This window comes from Apiospora hydei (genome assembly GCF_038363865.1).
Source record: "Apiospora hydei strain CBS 114990 chromosome Unknown utg000007l_segment0_segment0, whole genome shotgun sequence".
Taxonomy (NCBI): domain Eukaryota; kingdom Fungi; phylum Ascomycota; class Sordariomycetes; order Amphisphaeriales; family Apiosporaceae; genus Apiospora; species Apiospora hydei.
This window is the reverse complement of record NW_027117366.1, coordinates 3,722,280-3,737,192: the sequence shown is the minus strand read 5'-3', so window position 1 is coordinate 3,737,192 and position 14,913 is coordinate 3,722,280. Positions and strand designations below refer to the sequence as shown.

The window sequence follows — 14,913 nt, the reverse complement described above, 5'->3', positions numbered from 1 at the left end:
GAGAAGATTCCGCCATGGTTCATCACCCGCGAGACAGGCACAGGCTTGCAGCTACATCTTACTGACTTGAGGTAAGCGCGGACGGGTTTGGGGTAGCTGCCCACTGCAGACCCCAATCCCCCGCATTCCACCTGCCTTAGCAACTGGCTTAGCAACTGGATACGGCACTGGCAGACCATGTAGCAGCCAATCAGGCTGCTGTTTCCTGAGCCGATAGGCCCCCCGTTGATAACCGCCCGCCGCTTCCCCGCGACAATGGAGCTACACAGGGTTAACCCGACTAGACTCCAAGCCGAAGTTGGAAGATAGCAACTGCTGACAACCGAGTTGATTTGATCTCATTTGAGCAGCCTCGCTACACTAGCTGATGTCTCTTCCCTTGAAATCAGATGACCAAAACAGATGCGCGCTTGTAATCAACTGGTACCTGAACCTCGCAGAAGGGGTCAAGTGACGACCGAGGCTCAATTGGTGTTTTTGTTTCGTTAGCTTGCTCTACATTGCCAGAGATGCCTCTGACCACATCGAGGACTTGTCCTCGCGGAAGGAACCCATGACCGACTTCAAAACGAAATTAGAATTCATTGTAATACATAGGTACATCCCTATTGTTAGTGCACGCTCGCCCTTCAACCTCGCTTGCCCCTTCAAACCCACCTCTTGGGGCCTAAGAGGGCCCGTCCTCGATAACGAGATGGCTTTGCAGATTACAGACGCTCGCTTCCGGCCGATAGTGATGTATGCCCCGTGCCTTTTTTGTAGGGTACAGACCCACTGCCTTCGAAATTCAAGATTCCGATTTCATGAAACGCCAAACACCAGTGCCAAAGTACAAACCCCCTCTCTATACCGAATTACTAAGGAATGCACGACTCCATCCACGCCTTCGGCACCACAGAAGCTTCGTCACCAGTAGGCCTTGTAGTCCCCAGACAGACCAGCGCACACTGAACCCCATCGGTGAATCGACGCCAACACCGCAAAGTGAACAACCAAAAGAATCGAAGTAACACTCCAGCCGCTGTTTAGCCGTCCCAGGCCTCCAGCCCGGTATCCCAAGGGCTGCGACCGCCATCTGATGACCTCTTGTCTTTGAGGCAGGCCGAGGTCCAAAGCAGCCAGGCTGACGAGCGGAAGGCCAACGCTCGGTTTTGCCATATACGGCCAGCAGAGTTGGGCAAATGAGTACATCTTCACCACGAACAGCGCAAACCGCACCAGGAACAAGGCGGTGTCCGCATTCTGATGGTAGATGTACCACGCCCGATGTTGTAACAAAATTCCCCTATGCCTGATGTCTTCCAGAACGGTTGTTGGCGGTGCCATAAGTAGCGGCGGAGACGGCTGCGGGTGAAGACGTTCTTCCAAGCCTTCATCTTCAGAAGGCTGGTGGGCGAAGCCATTTCCAGTGCGTGGCATAATGAGAGCATGTGATCGACGTCGGGGAGTCGTCGGTGGCATATTCTTATGCGTGCCGTCGTGACCAGATGGCGAGCTGTGATCCGGGGAGGCTGGATATAGACATGGGGGATTCGGGCGTTTCTATACTATGCTCAGCCACCGTATCTCTGAACCGCTGTTTGTTTGGGTCAGGCACAGGCGTTCCTGGCATGGGGGAGTCCAGACTATGAATCCGACGGCCCTCCAAACCCACCGAAGGACTAGAACTTCTGGGCTCTCTCCGCGGGACAGACGAGTTGGACTCGTGATTCATGGCCGTGAGGACTTCAGTTGCACTGGGGCGATCAGTCGGGTTCAGGGCTAGCATCCTCTTAAGTAGATGGTAAAGCTTCGGGGGCAGGTCTGGGCGCTCGCGTCTCTCGTCCTGAAACCCCTTCCAGTGGGATATCTCTGCCCGCAGCTGGTCGATATCTTCGAGATCTTCTTGAACCGTGTTTGCATTGATATAAGGCAGCCGGTTGAAGCATAGAAAGTAGAGGATCATGCCTAGCGAGAAGACATCCGACTTGGTGGTGAAGTTGCCGAAACGTCCAGCAGCATCCTGGATGAGAACTTCAGGGGCGCAATACGAGATCGTGCCTGTTGTACCTGTAGACTTTCTTGTCGCATTCTCTGGTTGAACCTCTCCGAAATCACTGATCAGACATGTGAGTTTGCCGTTCTCGCGATGTAAAAGGCAGTTGCTCGGTTTCAGGTCACGGTGGATGTAGTTGGCAGCGTGTAGATAGGCAAGCCCCGAAACGATGTCTCGAAACAACGAGTAGATCTCTTCAAAGGACAGGCGGCGCTGCTGGTTCACAAGCACGGGTTTCTCAGAATGGCTCTTCGAGCGCCGCCGCATCTGCGCCTTGAGTTGTTCTTTGGTGGTCTCTTTGGGTTGGTCGCCCACTATATAGCGCAATAGGTCGCCGCTGTTGCAGTATTGCTGGAGGATAAAGGCACATGCAACGCTGGGTCCAAAGCGGTGCAGCTTCACATCCTCCAGCCACACGTGTCGGTACGAGACGAGGTTGGGATGCGACAGCTTGGCAAGCAGCTCGACTTCAATCAAGACCTTTTCCAACCAAGCGTGATCGTCCCCGACGGGCACTCGCTTGCAGGCGAAGTGGCCAAGATGGCATCCATCAATCTCGTGACGGACTAGAAGGACGACTCCCTTCCCGCCTCGGCCCAGCTCCCGCTCCTCGACAAAGAAGGTCTTGAAGTATTGAGGACTAAACGCATCGCGCCTTATGCGTCCACCTTGCGGCGGGATGGGGGTGCTGGACACGAACTCGGCTTCTTGGACGGCGGGCGAGGCAATGGGCAAGGCGGGCTGGGTCAACCGTCGTATGGGACTGGGAGGGGCAGCGCGCGAGTTGATATTATCCTCATTGTGGCCGGCCTGGAGCATGCGAAAGTAGTTGGGGTCGACATAGGTCTTGTCGCGGCTCGAAGGGGTGTTGTCGTAGCGTCGCTCGGGCGAAGGCGAGCGAGGTCGCAGCGACTGGTGGCATGTGGGGCATTCCGTCAAGGAGAGGCCGCGAATCTCGAGTCGCTGCGATGACGGATCGCGCACCACGAGGGCATCGTGGTGACGTCTAAGAAGGAAGACAGAGATTAGAGTCCGCCATAGAGTGCATTTGGTGTGGGATGGATTGTATCAAGCGGCGGGGAGTTAGGGTATTGCTTGGAGGGGCCAGGATGCGCTATGGAGAGACGGCGAGATGGGATCGCGACTAGGAATGACGTACAGAACGATTTCACGGCCTTCTCTCGAGGTGTAGGGGATTAGCTCCATGGCGCCCGAATCCTCTTTCGGGGAGGTGCGGTTTCGTGGAGGGTGCTACCATGGAAGGGCGAGCATGCGTTCATAAGTATATAGAAACAATGCTCATGCCCGTCTTTGCAGCTTTGTTGTCTTGCTGAGATCCCAGATTCGCAAAGGATTTTTGTTTTGGTCAATTGAGATTGGGAGGCAAGGGAAGTGGGATTGGATGCTCATTGGCAACGAACGGAACTGATGTGGGTCGGCCTGGGGATCGAATGACACTAGAACTTGCCCCGCCTTCAGCTGCCTTTCCGCCAAGCCGAGCGCTATGGATCGCCGGATTCACTGGCAGACTGGGGTGCATAGGGCAGAAGCATAGGGCGTTGGAGCCTATTTGCCTAGCAGTCAGAGCTCCGAGGTTTGCAGATTCAACTCCTCTTCCAATTTCCTGGAGTCAACGCCTGGTGCAGTAGAAGTTATTACCCTATTTCCATCGACAACATCACAGATTAAGAGTGTCACGGGCCCAGCGGAATCAATGGAGCATTGACAGCCTGTGGAATCACTGACCAGTCACTCATTTCCCGTACGATCCGGGCCCGGAAGCCGGATAGACAAGATCAGTCACTCCACTCCCTTGCCGGAGTGTAAAACATGGTGTCTCGGGTTGCCGGCATAGCTCCGAGATGCAGTTGAGTCCCGTTTGAGACTTATCTATGCCATCTGTATTGCAAAGTCAGGTATCCCATTATGGACCATCAGGTGACTTGTGCAGGACTACGGGTTCAATATACGGGTTATCTTCAACAGATCTGGCTGTTAATGCGCCTTCACCATGCCATTTATTCTCATCATCGCATGTCTCACTAATAGGGCACGCAGTCAAGGACTCGTCTTTTTCGAAAGACGGTTTCCTGGGAGGTAGAAATGCCACCGACCTGACCGCTGCAGTCTCCCATCTCCCATCTCCTGATTCAGCATACCCAACACCATCACGATAGTCTCTCCCAACCACTGCTACCCGTCTCGATATCTGTCATATGTCCTAGCTATCTTCGAGCGGACACAACTGGCGTCAGAGGCCGATGGTGCCGATGTGAGCAGGCTAGTGACGGAGTGTCGAAAGGCCATGTTGTACGATATATTAACTCGTCGTCAATTGACATGTACTTGAAGAGTCTTCTGTGTTCCCGCATACCTGACTTCCATACACGCGACGTCGCCACTTATTGATCTCGGACACGATCAAGTGCGAGTCTTAATCCGTTTCCGGAGCAAGAATGCCTTTATATAAATATATATATATATATCAGACATCCTTTAAACAATAAAGGAATGTCAAGAGAAAACTATCCCAGTATTAGTTATTTGAAGATGCGGTACATAAATTGATACAATCGCTGGGGACATGACTTTCTGTAGCGCATTGTCTCACTGTAAAACCGGCAAGCCAATGCGGGGGTTTTTAGAGGGCATGGCAAGGCATCACCTCGATTCTAAACCTCTTCCGTTACGAACTGCAAGCACTCGCCAGCCGCCCGGGAACCTGACTGTTTGACACCACTCAGGATGGGCACTATCATCTCCGTCGTCCAAGACCACGCCAGGAGCCTGTTCTCGGCGATCACTCTATTGCAGGACCAGTGGAAAGACTTCCAAGCGGCTGTCGCCCGTGCCTCGCTCTCGCCGGGGCTGCCAGTCTCCAACCCCTCGACGCCATACTGGACACAGGATCCACCATATCCCGAATTGGTGAAGCATCAGTCGGCGGAGCTCCCGAGCCAAGCCGATGTTGTCATCATAGGCTCAGGTATCAGCGGCGCTGCCGTGGCCCATTCCCTCTTGGTCTTGGGCGCAAAGAACAGCTCTGCAGGGCATAGATTTGATATTATCGTCGTACTCGAGGCCAGAGACATATGCAGTGGTGCCACAGCCCGCAACGGCGGCCACATCAAGGCGTCTGCTTACGATGTCTATCCGCGCTTTGCCAAGACCATGCCCCAAGACCGGGCCGTGGCATTGACCCGGTTTCAGCTGCACCATCTTGATGTCCTTGTCGATCTTTGCAAGGCTCGAGGAATCGATGCCGCCGAGGCAAGACAGGTTGAGACTGTGGATTTGTTCCTAGACAAGACTTCATTCGAGAAGGCTGTCAGAAATGTCGATGAGACCAAGGCCAACCTTCCCGAAGATGAGACGAGAACATGGCAGCGCAAGGAGGCCCAGGAGGTGGGTTGACGCAAGTCCACCATGACACTTCAAACACATGGCTGACCGCCGCATGACAGAAATTTGGCACCGGCGAGACTGTGGCTGGGGCTATCTCGTACAAAGCGGGAGCCATTTGGGCCTATCGCTTTGTGACCACCCTCTGGCACCAGCTTTTAGCCGAGTTTCCCGATGCCCTTTCCATTGAGACACACACCCCCGTCGAGGCCATCCTGGCCGACGACCCAAGGGCACCGAAAGGCTACCCTTATGCGATCCAAACACCCCGAGGCACTATATTTGCGCGTAATATCGTTCACGCCACCAACGGCCATGCATCCCATCTTGTCCCGGGCCTGCGCCGTAAGATTACCCCAGCGCAAGCTCACATGTCAGCCCAGAAGCCTGGACGTCTCTTCTCCCAAGATCACGGAGCCCATCGTTCGTGGGGTGTTGTGTACGAGAATGGGTTCGACTACATTACGCAGCGGCAGCCCGAGCCCGATGCGGGCAGCGCGCGACAGAGTCAAGGAGACCTGTTGTTAGGTGGCGGCTTTGTCCGCTCATCCAAGCAAGGCATCGATATGATCGGCCTGTCGGACGACGGGGCCTCTTTGGATGGGTTAACGCTGGCCCATATTGCTGGCATCTTCCCAGCCGTCTTCTCTCCCAACTGGGGTGGAGGCGCCGAAATCAAGCAGGCATGGTCGGGAACGCTGGGGTTCACAGGCGACTTGATCCCCTTGGTTGGGAAACTCGGCAAAAGCCTCACGGGCAGGACGCCTCCAAATGCGGTTGTGTCGGGCTCAGACGAAAAGCCGAGCGGTGAATGGATTGCAGCGGGTTTCTCCGGCGAAGGTATGGTCTGGGCGTGGCTTACCGGAAGAGCCCTCGGTATCATCATGAGTGCTCGAGAGGATGATGATATGGCTGGAGGCCCAGGATGGCCAGCTGGACGACTACTAGACTGGTTTCCGCGTGAAATCCTTGTATCTGAGCAGAGGTTAAGGAGCGCCGATTTGATCAATTTGACCAATCAATCGTGATCACTCGATCCTAACAATTTGCACACATTCCATGTTTGAATCGAAGCAGTACAATAGGTAAGTAGGTATGATCGAATATTGATATTCGGCAAGCCAAGGTGCTTTGAAGCGCAGACCCCGTCGACCCGAGACAAATCCACCAACCGCAGAAACAAGAAACCTCCCGCGCCATTAGGATTAAGAACTACACTATCCGCAACCATAAACGAAACAATGCGAGACGCCACCACCCATGTGCATACAGACACCCAAATACCCTAGCAAGAGAAGCAGCATATTATGTAAGTAAGATGTATATGTACATTTTGCTCCGGAATCCAATCCAAGTACAGACAGAAAAGACAGACAGAAAAGACAGACAGAAAAGACAGACAGGCAACTCGTTCCGCCTTTGCTTGCAGGCACTCAGCTCGGGCTTCAGCCAATCCATCTCTCCAGGGTATCTCGAACAATCGCTAAAGGACTAGAAGTGTCAATCTCCGCCGCCGTCTTCTCCCTCCGGACAGCCAGGTGGGGTCGCTGCCCGCGGATCTCGTCCTCGGAGTACCAGCGCCCGTGCAGACCGTAGGGTACGCGCTGCGGCAGCTTGATGCGCGCCACGACATCCGTCATGTTGTGGGCGTCGATGACCCACAGCTCGCTCTTCGCAGCCACTCCCTGCTTGCAGTCGACATCGTCGTCAGGGCACTCGCCATTCGCGTCGAGCTGCGACTCGTCGAAGACGTACGTGAGCAGCCAGCCGTCGTCCTCGGCCTTCGCGTCGGCCCGCGGCACGAACCGGGGCTCCTGCGCGTACCATCCTTTAGGGAGGCGGAACAGCTTGACGGGGTCGTCCGGATCGGTACTCTGGTAGACCTCCTCGATACCCCGCGTATCCACGCAGCCCTTAATCTGCTGCGGTGGGTGCGCGGTTCCGCGGGCGATTAGGGCCGTCGCGTCGATCTTCGCGAGGTGGTCGATCTTGGCCGCTTTGCCGAGGGCCGCCGAGAAGTACGAGCTCGAGCCCGTGCTGCAGCCGTAGATGTACCGCGCTGTCCGCATCTCGTGCGCGGGAGAGATGGTCGGGAACTCGAAGGGGATCGCCGCCAGGGCCCACTGGTTCCGGATCGTGGGCTTGTTATCCGGCGACAACGCCTCATTATCCGTCAAAAGGGGGAAGTTGAAGTAGTACAGGCGGCATTGTTCCTCCTCGACGTACTCGGGCGGCACGGGCTTCCGATTCGGCGGTGCGAGTGCGCCGGCGCTGTACACGACCGAGGCCGAGGTCAGGCGGCAGGCGAGGAGGTGGACGTTGGTTTCGGGGACCGGCCCCGGGGTGATGGTCTCCCAGCAGTTAGCCGCGTGGAAGATGACGCACGCATTGGTCTCGAACCACTGGATCTTGTGCGGTTCGTACCTCGGAAACACGCCGAATCGGGAACGGTCGGTCGGGTCATAGGACACGACGGGCTTCCCGGTGAGATTGTTCATCGGGTCGAGAGAAAGGGGCAGATCCATGATGACGGTGTGTTTTGCAGCAACGCCAAAGTCGTGCATCATCTTGGGCGATCCCATACCGGGAATCGGCATGTCAAACCTGGGGCCGGGTATTCTCCCGCCGCCCTTCTTGCGTTGTCTAGTTGGCGGGACAATGGAGTAAAAGACGTAGGGCTTGATGAAGACGGCGTGGAAGGTGATCATCTCCTTGGTCACCGGATCCACCCTCGGATGGCCCGTGGTCCACTCCTTCATAAATGCGATGGAGGAGTCACCGCCGAACCCCGACCTCTTGTCCCGGCCTGGTTCGTTTTCTACTTTACGTCCATTATACCAGCCTACGGTCTCCAGACTCGGCAGCTGGAAACGCATAGGGGGGCCGCTCTCGCATGTGGCCAGTGCTCGGCCGTCATGGTACACGACACCCGTGTTGGCAACGCTGATCTTCTTGATGCGCTGCCGCGATCCGGGCAGGGTGGAGAGGAAGGCCAGAAACACGGTCCTCATGACCACCATTAGGATGGTGATTAGCGAGCCGCTCACCAAGGTGGCGATGCTCGGCAGGATGGGCTTCTTGAGGTTGCCATTGCCCTTGGCGTTCAGGTAGACGTCGGTCAGCACGTACTGATTCACAAACTCGGGCGTGACTTGTGTGTTCTTCTCGCCACTTCTCCTGAAAAGAACACCGCTGAGCATGCCATCCCCGTCGAACCAGTGCGCGTCCCGGCCTAGGTCTTCGTTTGTGGTTGGATTTCCTCCGTTGCGTACATACTGACCACCGGCAAGCTCTCTGGGTATTTCTCCCTCATATGTGCATGCCGTGAGTGGCCTTGTACGGCGTATGGGAGCAAAGTTTCCCGACAGGTATCTGTGACACGGCATTAATGGGTTGGTTTCATGGGATGGGCTCGAGTTATACTGACGGATGAGGATGGCCTCGCTTCCCCAGTGCCTCTCCCGTAGTTGCTCGCGTTGTATCTGCTCCTCCGCCTCAACGACAGCTATCGAATACCCTTCCAGCATGTCGGTATGGTGTTGTGCTGCCTGATAGCAAGATCCTCCGGTGCGGGAGTCACACCTTGCGAGTCACGGAGTATGTCGTGATCGAGGACGATGTGTGCTAGAGATGTCGCGTTACACCGAGGAAGCCGGGCGTTAGTGTTGAGGCTGGAACTACGGTAGTTTTACATTCTAGCCACTGTGACTAGGCGACTGCTAACTACCGGCTTTTTTTTCTCTGTCAAGTGCAAACATAACGTTCAGTTCGACACGGCATTGCATTTGCATTGGCCAGGAGGGGGTTTGGCATTTTGGGACGACTATGACGGCATTGCCTGTACCCCTCGACTTCAGGGATCATGACCAACAGCAAACAGGGGCCGGAACTGACCAGTCAAAACTCAACGCCTACACCTGGCTGCCTGGCATAATCAAATGGGTCGCGCCTTCGCTTGGAGGAAAGTTAGCATCAAGTAAGCATTACCCATAGTTCCCAAGTTTTTGCTCGTGAATAACTCGGGATGGGGTTACAGCACATTGTTGCGATTGGAAGTCGATGATCAGATGAGTGGGCGATTGAGCCGATCTAAATCGTGCATGCAGTCTGAGCTCAAGCTGCATGCCGGGCATTGGCGGCAATAGCCTCTGGACAGTAGCCTCTGGACAGTGCCAGCGGCTTTTCTCCACCCACACTCACTGGCGTTTTTAGTGCTTCAAATGCCGTTCAGTGCCTGCAGTCAGCCACTGCCGCAACTTCCACTACGTACCTCCCGAGACACTGCTGCAGCTACATTCTTTTCACCAGGGGAATCAAGACAGCAAACTTGCGCCTTTCTATTAACGACCATGACTGAGCAGTTATCAGGAATGGTTATGGCTGGATTCCCGTGACAAAAAGACCACACGCTGTGGTAGGAGGAGGTGGTGGTGAGATCATACAAACTTCACAGTTGCATGTCCATGCCAAAGCAGTCCGGTCACTGCAGTGACATGAGGGGTCGATGATTCATCACCACCGAAACCTAAAACCCACGACGCCTTTACTGGTGGACACACGATGCAACGCACACGCACGAGCAATATCACACCCTTTTTCACCACGCATGGCAGCATGGGATCCTTATCCACACTGCTACTTTGGGACTGTCCATCCCCATCACCCCGGTCGCTCTTCCGACGATCCCGCCCCGGCTGATGATGGCTAGAATCTGGACTTGTCGTCAAGGACAACCCCAGAAACCCCACCAATACCGATCGGCCATCCACCGGATCCGGCTAGCAGCTGCTCTTTAGGTTAAGCTGTTCTACTAAGCACTTGTCCGGCAGACAGGGGCTCCCCTGCGATGAGAAGCTTGTTTCCCGATCTTGGCGGACTATTGTTCGAAGCTCATGGCGAGCCCCTCACGGCCTTCATCAGAGGCGTCCATCCTATGCCGTCGATGAAGAGCGCGCGCATGTCGATTGGGAGTAGCCTGACTTTTCAGATCACGGATGTGACGGGGGCCGGTCAGAGGCCGAGTGGTCACTACTTCACCCGAAGGTACTGACTACTGTGTGATGGCTTGCAGTGCAGGCGACCTGACTTGGACTCTGGTTCGTTCGTCTCGGCTATCCATGCCAATCCTATGACACGTTTGCAGTTCGATGAATGGCTGCTGAGGCCCTAAGGAACGTGAAGATGAAGTCACTGCACCTCCCTAGCCCACGGGCGACCCCGTTGGGTTCGCATTCAAATACTGGACTTGCCCAACCTCGAATCGAGGTGCTTGATCTCCTATTATCATCCACCTCAGACTATCACCACTCAGCGGCATCAACTAAAGGTACCAGTTCGTCATCTCTGGGCGGTGTTCACTCATACATCTTCTTCATCAACCCCAAGACCCAAAGTAGTTGCAGTCGCTAGATAATACGTCAAAATGGGCAACAACGCACTCGCAACCAATAGCGTTATCGGGCAGCGTGCCAACCTCGAGATCACGACCCATGGCTCGGACTGGTACTTCACCGTCTGCGCCATCATGGGTTTCTCGACCCTAGCCTTCATGGGCATGGCAATGACCAAGCCGCAAGGCCACCGCATCTTCCACTACCTCACGGCCGCCATCACGGCGACGGCCTGCATCTCCTACTTTTGCATGGGCTCCAATCTGGGCCAGGTCCCTATCCAAGCTGAATTCGTGCGGCCCTTCCGTCGCCAAGTGGCCTCCGCGGGGACCCGAGAGATTTTTTACGTGCGCTACATCGACTGGTTCATCACGACGCCTCTCCTGCTCACTGACCTCCTGCTCACGGCCGGTATCCCCTGGCCGACGCTCATTGCCGTTATCTTCGCTGACATCGCCATGATCGTTACTGGTCTTGTCGGCGCCCTCACCCAGACTCGCTACAAGTGGGGTTTCTGGACCTTCGGCATGTTCGGTCTCTTCTACATCATCTACGAGCTCGTCGGCCCTGCCCGACGTCACGCCAGCGCCCTCGGCGAAGGCCCCAGCAAGACCTTCCTCATGTGCGGCGTCCTTCTGTCCTTCCTCTGGTTCCTCTACCCCATTGCCTGGGGCTTGAGCGAAGGCGGCAACGTCATCCACCCCGACTCCGAAGCCGTCTTCTACGGCATCCTCGACGTTATCGCCAAGCCGGTCTGGGGCGCCCTCCTCCTCTGGGGTCACCGCAACATCACGCCCCAGCAGCTCGGTCTTCACATCCATGACAACACCAGCTCCTCCGCCGCGTCCGAAAAGGGACGTGGTCCCCATGGTGCTCATGGTGGTGCTCCTGATGGCCCTGCTACCACGGCCGGCGCCAATGGTACTCCCGCCACTGCCGGTGCTGGTGGTGCCACTGTCTAAAACAACTGCAAGGGTGCCTACGATCTTTGTTGGATGGCATTCGGAGACAAGAGAGCTGCGGAGTTTGGTATACCCCCTTCACATGCTCATCTCTTGATTGATATTATCTATGTTTCTGCTGTTATTGCTGGCTCGGTCCATAATACCCCTTAATATCATCGATGGCCATTATTCATAGGCACGGTGTGGATGATGAGCTTGGTTCCTGGTACGGTTGGTTTTATGTTCCTAATACCCACACGATCTTTAGACTTTTGCCTTTTTTTGATATCCAACTTGAGCACTCGACATGTAATTATCGCAAAATTTAACAATCAATCTTAATCAGTATTACCGTCTTTCCACTCTGGCACTATGACTTTTGGATGGTATGTAAGACACCCGCGATACCTTTAAACTCTCATGAATATTTCCTACCGGATATGTCGATCCTTGACTCACGGTCTACTGTCGCGGCAGTCCTTTGGCACAGTCACTTGACAGTTTCAGCACATGAGTCGCGTTTCGTCCGGTCTCCCCTTTCAAAAGCTACCCCTCCCAAGCTCTCGTCTCCGCGACATCCGTCCGCAATGAAAGAAATCCTAACAAAGATGATTGAGAAACGGTCTCGACTTTAGCAAGGTCTACACATCGAACCGGCACGAACTCAACTTTTTAGTGTTAAGCCCTTGGGATCTCATCGGACGGAAGTTGACAGCCGTACTGTACTTGTAGACTTCAATAAGGTCAAGAAAGCTGCATGCACGGTCACACGTTTCAAACACGGTTGACGTTTGATAGGTTCGTTGTATTAGTGGTCCACGGTGTCCACACGTTTTCCTTTCTCTCATGTGGCATAGACTCTATGAACTGCACGTCCTAAACCGCCTAATCTTTACGATTCCGGCCAGCCTCGTGCTGGATTTGAGCCGGGTAACGAGGGGGCATGCCAACTTGTGACTCGAGTGGCGTCTCCGATAGCAAACCCTCTTGAAGTCTTGAACCTGAGTGTTTGGTCCTGAAAAATAGCCCGCCTCCCCTCTTAATGTTAAACACAGGCATCAGCCACCCGCAGCACCACCACCATCCCCAAGCAAGCCACGTCGTTTACCCACCCCACCCCCTCCCCCTCTCTCAGCGCTACCATCTCCTCCTCCTCCTTCTCTTCCAGCGTACGTGCTCCCGTCCGGCGCCGCGCCCTTACCCCCAAAGACACTCCCCGGCCCGAAATTGGGCGTCCCGCCCAGCGACCCGAAGACATCGCCCAGGTAGTTGGCGGCCGGGATCCCCGGGCCGTACACCGCGTCCCAGTCCGACAGGATGCCCGCGACGATGCGGCTGCCGGCCTTCCAGGTGTTGTTGATGGCGAGCTGGAAGCCGTTTTGGCCCAGCAGAAGCAGGTGGTCCAGGGCGGTCATGGAGGGCGGGGGACGGTCGAAGTTGGAGCCTGTCACGTAGGTACGTAGGGTTATTAGTAATTACTAGGTTCTGACATGTTACACATGGACACATGGCCAAGGAGAAGAAGGTAAACGGGCGGGATGGGATGTGTGGATTAGAGTTAGGCAATATGCAAGGGGAAGTTTCGTCGGTTTAGTCCGTGAGGGAATGATAGGATGCATCTTGCCGGTGTCGGTCGCTGAGTTGGGTCAAGGGAAAAAGAAAAATAAGAAAACACCAAGTTGCATGAGAAGGAGGGGGTAGAAGAGGGGTAATAGGTACTGTAAAGGGGTGTGTTTCGAGACACAAGAGACGAGGAGATGGGATAAGGTTAGACTTCTCTGTCGCTCTGGAGAAGAAAAGGGGGCGGAGAAAAACGAAAGAAACAAGACTTTGGTTTCGTTTCTAAACCAAAGTGTGCCGAACATATCAATAATCATCTCCGCACATGATCGATCACATTGGCGGAAAGGGAGGGGAAAACTCGAAACAAGAAAGAACACGCCAAACACACGTACCTGCCCGCATAACAATCGCCCGCCCCAGATCGGCCCGGCGCGCCAGCTGCGCCCGCAGCAGCACCGCCAGCACCGCGCTGTCCTCCTGTGCCGTCATGCAGTACGTGACCTGCGACTGGTTCGTCCAGGCCCGCGTCGTGTTCTCGAAGGCCTCGCTCAGCAGCGCGCCCGAGTAGTACACGTCGCTCGTGACGGTGTCGCACCGCAGCACCGACGGCGGGCCCGTCGCGGCCGCGTAGATGTTGTTCGCGGCGGGGTGGTGGGTTCCTCCTCCGTCGTCCGTCGTCGTGTCGCCGGTGGTGGTGGTGGTTGTGAGGTCGTTGACACGGTACTTGGAGCGGTACGCGGCGGCGGCGGCGTCGTCGTCGAGGACCGGGGTGGAGTTATCGTCGTCGTCGTCGTTACCGCCGTCGCCGTGGGTGTCGCGCGCCAGTGCGAACGCGGCGTCCCGCAGCGCCTCGTTGAGCTCCATGACCTCGGTCCCGTAGAAAATCGTCGGCAGCCTACCGGGCGCATCGGTCCCGTACGCCAGGTAGCCCGTCGTCCAGTTCGTGGGCATGTCGCGCGCGTCCAGCTCGTACTGCAGCGCGGCCTGGACCGCGAACTTGGCCAGGGCCACGCTGCCCAGGGTGCCGAGCTTCGGGTTCACGCCCGCGATGCCGCTGATCAGAAAATAGGTCCGGCCGAAGTCGAACAGGTTCGCCGCGTCGGCGCCCAGGACTAGGGCCGACATGGACGCGGCCGCGTTGATTTCGGACTCGCCTAGGGTTGCTTGGCAGACCTCGCCGGAATTGGTGCAGTGCACTTGCGGGTTCAGGGGTGAAAGGCCGTCGATGGTGAAGTTGGTGTCCAGGAGGCTGCCTTTGCCCAATATTGGTAAGGAGTCGTGCCAGATTTTGCCTTCCTCGTAGAACTGGACACAGAAACGTGGTTTCTTTCAGTTAGTCGTGGGTTTGCGACCAGCAGTAATTTGAATTTCTATGTGTACTCGTTCCAGCTTACCATGTTGATGATCATGATCTTGGGCGCAATCTTGCCGTGAGCCTGAGGAGGCCTTCCTTGGCCGTGGGAACAGTCCTCTGGTTGGGGAATGGGAGTGGCCGACGACTCATGGTGAAGATACAGTAGTATAGCTACCATGCATAGCCACGATATCATGATGTCCTTTATGTGTGAATTTGGGTAGC

At 55.5% G+C, this 14,913-nt stretch overlaps 5 protein-coding genes across 5 annotated transcripts; 2 read left to right on the top strand and 3 right to left on the bottom strand.

Moving 5' to 3' along the window:
- Nucleotides 1-906: 906 nt before the first annotated feature.
- PG997_010304 (uncharacterized protein) lies at nt 907-3,241 on the bottom strand (the record flags this gene model as incomplete). The annotated part of the gene is made up of 3 exons (XM_066814619.1): nt 907-1,542; nt 1,655-3,041; nt 3,195-3,241. 3 exons carry the CDS (start codon nt 3,239-3,241, stop codon nt 907-909), a joined length of 2,070 nt encoding a protein of 689 aa, XP_066666581.1.
- A 1,539-nt stretch (nt 3,242-4,780) lies between these two features.
- On the top strand, nt 4,781-6,465 carry PG997_010303 (uncharacterized protein; the record flags this gene model as incomplete). Its single annotated transcript, XM_066814618.1, has 2 exons — nt 4,781-5,440; nt 5,500-6,465. 2 exons carry the CDS (start codon nt 4,781-4,783, stop codon nt 6,463-6,465), a joined length of 1,626 nt encoding a protein of 541 aa, XP_066666580.1.
- A 417-nt stretch (nt 6,466-6,882) lies between these two features.
- Nucleotides 6,883-8,964, bottom strand: PG997_010302 (carotenoid oxygenase; the record flags this gene model as incomplete). Its single annotated transcript, XM_066814617.1, has 1 exon — nt 6,883-8,964. The coding sequence occupies one exon, from the start codon at nt 8,962-8,964 to the stop codon at nt 6,883-6,885; it is 2,082 nt and encodes a 693-aa protein (XP_066666579.1).
- A 1,895-nt stretch (nt 8,965-10,859) lies between these two features.
- PG997_010301 (bacteriorhodopsin) lies at nt 10,860-11,789 on the top strand (the record flags this gene model as incomplete). Its single annotated transcript, XM_066814616.1, has 1 exon — nt 10,860-11,789. One exon carries the CDS (start codon nt 10,860-10,862, stop codon nt 11,787-11,789), a length of 930 nt encoding a protein of 309 aa, XP_066666578.1.
- A 1,040-nt stretch (nt 11,790-12,829) lies between these two features.
- Nucleotides 12,830-14,838, bottom strand: PG997_010300 (purine nucleoside permease-domain-containing protein; the record flags this gene model as incomplete). Its single annotated transcript, XM_066814615.1, has 3 exons — nt 12,830-13,215; nt 13,727-14,587; nt 14,832-14,838. The coding sequence occupies 3 exons, from the start codon at nt 14,836-14,838 to the stop codon at nt 12,830-12,832; spliced, it is 1,254 nt and encodes a 417-aa protein (XP_066666577.1).
- Nucleotides 14,839-14,913: the final 75 nt, after the last annotated feature.